Source organism: Oryzias melastigma, linkage group LG9 (assembly GCF_002922805.2).
Source record: "Oryzias melastigma strain HK-1 linkage group LG9, ASM292280v2, whole genome shotgun sequence".
In the NCBI taxonomy this organism is placed as follows: Eukaryota; Metazoa; Chordata; class Actinopteri; order Beloniformes; family Adrianichthyidae; genus Oryzias; species Oryzias melastigma.
The window spans coordinates 12,261,839-12,265,292 of NC_050520.1; the positions used below are offsets into that span (position 1 = coordinate 12,261,839).

A 3,454-nucleotide genomic window follows, 5' to 3' on the forward strand; every position below is an offset into this window, starting at 1 on the left:
TTATGTTAAAAAGTTACAGTTTTAAAGTTTTAAAAATGTAGTTTTAGAGTGATCAATAAATGTTTATCCTGTTCGGCCTGTGGCCTAAAGTGTGTTTTGGATTTTGGCTCCTTGTGTGATTGAGTTTGACACTCCTGCTCTAGAACTTTGATATCTAGAGGGTTTATGAACATTTTATTTAGATTATATCATCAAATTTAAATTTAAAATAAGGTCAAATTCAAGATGATGAGACTAGATTAGGCCCCGCCCCCCTGCGAGAAAACAGGTGCAAGGCAAGTGTTTTTTTATGGAATGAACAAATCAATGGTCATTTTAAAAATCGATGCAAAACGAGTGGGATGAATAAAATATGAATTGATCAACAATTAACCAATAGGATAGATTCAGTAAAAGTGAGTGAACGAAGTTTCAAAAAGTGATGAACAAATAAAAGATGAATATCAACAGATGAGGGAAGACTGCTGCCTCTGAAGCGCCTGAAACCGGCTCGGACTGAAGCATCAACAGGAATCCTGTTCCAAGAATGAGGGTGGGGGGAGAAAAAAACTGGTTGGTCCTGCATTACCTGGGGGAGGGGACCACGTGACGTGTGCACCTGACGGGCCGTACACACCTGAGCGCGAGAGTGTTTGGATGCAGTCGCGCGCGTCGGTGTCGTTCTTCATTTTTGTTCTGCTCATCCGGTCCGATTCTTCTTCAGGTGGGTCCAGTTTCTTTATCCTCAAGTTGTTGGTTCTTGCTCACAGTTCGGTGTCCGGTTCTGAGCTCGCGGGTGTTCTGTCGAGGCTGCGCGCGGCGGATGGAATAAAGATTCATTATATGAGGAGAGTTATCGTTTGAAGCGTTTTTTTTTTCTTTTAGTTGGATCATAAAAACGCTATTTTATTATTTTAAAAGTAAAAGTTAAGTTTATATCAATTATTATCTTTAAAAATGTGTATTATATCGAAACTAATTTGGTTTCAGAATTTAAAAAAAGACTTAAATTATGTTGGATCAAAAATCCCTAAAGTCAAGGACCCTCAGGCCTCAGGAAATCAAGTCCTCAGACTTCAGCTGTTTCTGTCAGTCTGCTGCCTCTGAAGCTTCTCTGGGTTTGGATCTGAGAAGCGGTTTTGGTCTAAGAACCCTTAATGTGCCCCGGGTCAGACCTTGAAGTTGCTCCTGGTTTCTTTTGGTTCTGATAGCTTCCGGCCTGTTCCACCACAGCGGTCCTGGTCCCTGTCATTACTGTTTCACGGTTTTCTTTAATCTGGTTTGTGTTGATGTTGGTCAGTGAAGTGGGTTAGCGGGTGGACAGGTGGAGTCACGGCTGTTCTCTTTTTTTCTCTTTTTGCAGGTTGACCTTTCTGAACGCCAACATGCCAAAGCACAGCCACACCCACAGTGGCAGCAAACAGTAAGTTACCCCACCCCTTTGCTGCAGGACACTGGTGGTGTGCAAACATGACCGCGCACAGCTTGATGAAGAGTCCACCTGGATCCCTGTCAGGGTCTCAGATCTGGACCTGAACCATCATCAGGTCTTTGACGGCTTCTGTCAGTGAGCTGCAAAGAAAAGCACCTAAAGACAGAACCAGAACCAGACATTCCAACCAGATTACTAATGATCATCATACTATGATCAGCAGTACTAAAGAGGAAATGTCCAGTGGAACCATGACGATGCATTTTCTTGAGCCCTCAGCCATCATGATTTGAAATGTAGTGTTTCTGTAGAACAATTTTTGCCAAAGCCAGACAGAAATGTACTAGTTTTTGTGTGTTTTCTTTTTTTTTTGTCCTGGCTGTACTATCTCAGCTGTGCATTTACTAAGATTCTTTAGGCTGTTTTGGAGTTTAGCTGATATTTCAGCTACATGCTAGCTGCTTTGGAAATTGTAGGCTATTTTCAGTTTTTAAGCTGTTTTAAAGTTTAGCTATTATGTCAGCTGCATGCTAACTGTTTTGGCTAACAGAAGTTTTTTTTTTTTTTTTTTTAGGCTAATTTGGCATTTAGCTAATATTTTAGCTGGCTAACAGCTTCAGCGTTTTCAGCTATTAGTTTCAGCATTTTCATCTGTCAGCTTAAGCGTTTTTAGCTATCAACTTCAGCCTCTTCAGCTATCAGCACTAGCATCTTCAGCAGCCAAATTCATCTTACAGCATTCACACTAGCATTATCACAGGTAATGCTATATATCTAGTTCATAATTATGTTAAAAAGTTATGGTTTTAAAGTTTTAAAAATGTAGTTTTAGAGTGTTTAATAAATGATTATCCTGTTCAGACCGTGACCTAAGTTGTGTTTTGGATTTTAGCGCCTTGTGTGATTTTGACACCCCTGATCTAGTGGTTTTGGGCTGGCAACACTGGCAACAGTGATGTATTTGAACCTCTGTTTTGTGCTCAAATTAAGTTTCTAAAAGTTCAGCATCTAATTTGTAGTAAATTGTAGACATATTCTAGTGACTTGAGGCCAATACAGAACCTCACATGAACCTACAAACTGCACCGTTGTCGCCTGTAAAGACGAATGTTTCAAATTCATTGCTACAGTTTATGTCTCCTGCAGAGTGGAACGCAGATGTTGTGAATGCCTTCCTCAAAGAACATACAAATATGTGGTTGAATGTTTAATTCAAGGTTATTTCAGAGACATTCTAGTTATTTTCTTCATTGACTCAGGTTATCTAACTGAGATGCTAAAAATATTCTTTAATCCTGATGTAAATAGGAATCAAACCACTTCCACTGCAAACTTAATTTGGATGCAAAGGTGGACTGCGAGCTAGCTAGCTTGCTTGGCAGAGGCTAGCTAGATTGCTAGCATCTTTATTAATTCCAAACAAGATTCTTAATGGTGGCCAGTGGCTAGAATTCAACAACACTTACACATCAGATAAATTCATTAAAAACACAGTTAAACCATAAAACATTCAAAAATTGAAATTCTTTTTTTGTTTTTCTCATTTGGTGATAACACGAGGGACAAAATACTTCATCTGTCCATATTTAGAGCAGTGCTGGGACAGTCGTTGGCCTCAACCTGAAAGCAAAAACAGTGATTTTTTTTTTTTTTAATTAATTAATTAATTGGAAATACATTCAGGTGTCAAGGTGTTGGGTAGGGTGGCCGTGAAGTACAAATCACATCAACAAATCACTTGGTGAAAAAAAAAAAAAAAATTAAAAAGTATCAGTGACAGTTAAAAACGTAAAATGTATATAAACCCTTTAACACCTGAGGCTTCACTGGTGATACTGAAACACAAAATCTTTAACATACTGTAACTTTCCAACCATCCTTCAGAATCTACTGGAATTATGTTGAGGGTGTTGACCATGAAAAAGTTACAGTAAATCAAAAAACATAAACACTGGAGCTCTGGGGCCCGTTTCAAGAAGCAGGTTCAACAAATTTAGAGTTCAAACCTGAACTTAGAGTCACTGGACTCTAAATTCTCAAACT

General features: G+C 38.9%; 1 protein-coding gene across 2 annotated transcripts in view; it reads left to right on the forward strand.

Moving 5' to 3' along the window:
• The first annotated feature begins 515 nt into the window (after positions 1–515).
• oclnb (occludin b) overlaps positions 516–3,454 on the forward strand; it is a 20,804-nt gene continuing 17,865 nt past the window's right edge. The window contains exons 1-2 of one of the 2 annotated variants that reach the window (XM_024260236.2): positions 516–703; positions 1,343–1,402. In XM_024260236.2, coding sequence (XP_024116004.1) covers positions 1,365–1,402 — 38 coding nt within the window. In that variant the 5' untranslated portion in view covers positions 516–703; positions 1,343–1,364. The other variant, XM_024260235.2, reaches the window with a different exon arrangement.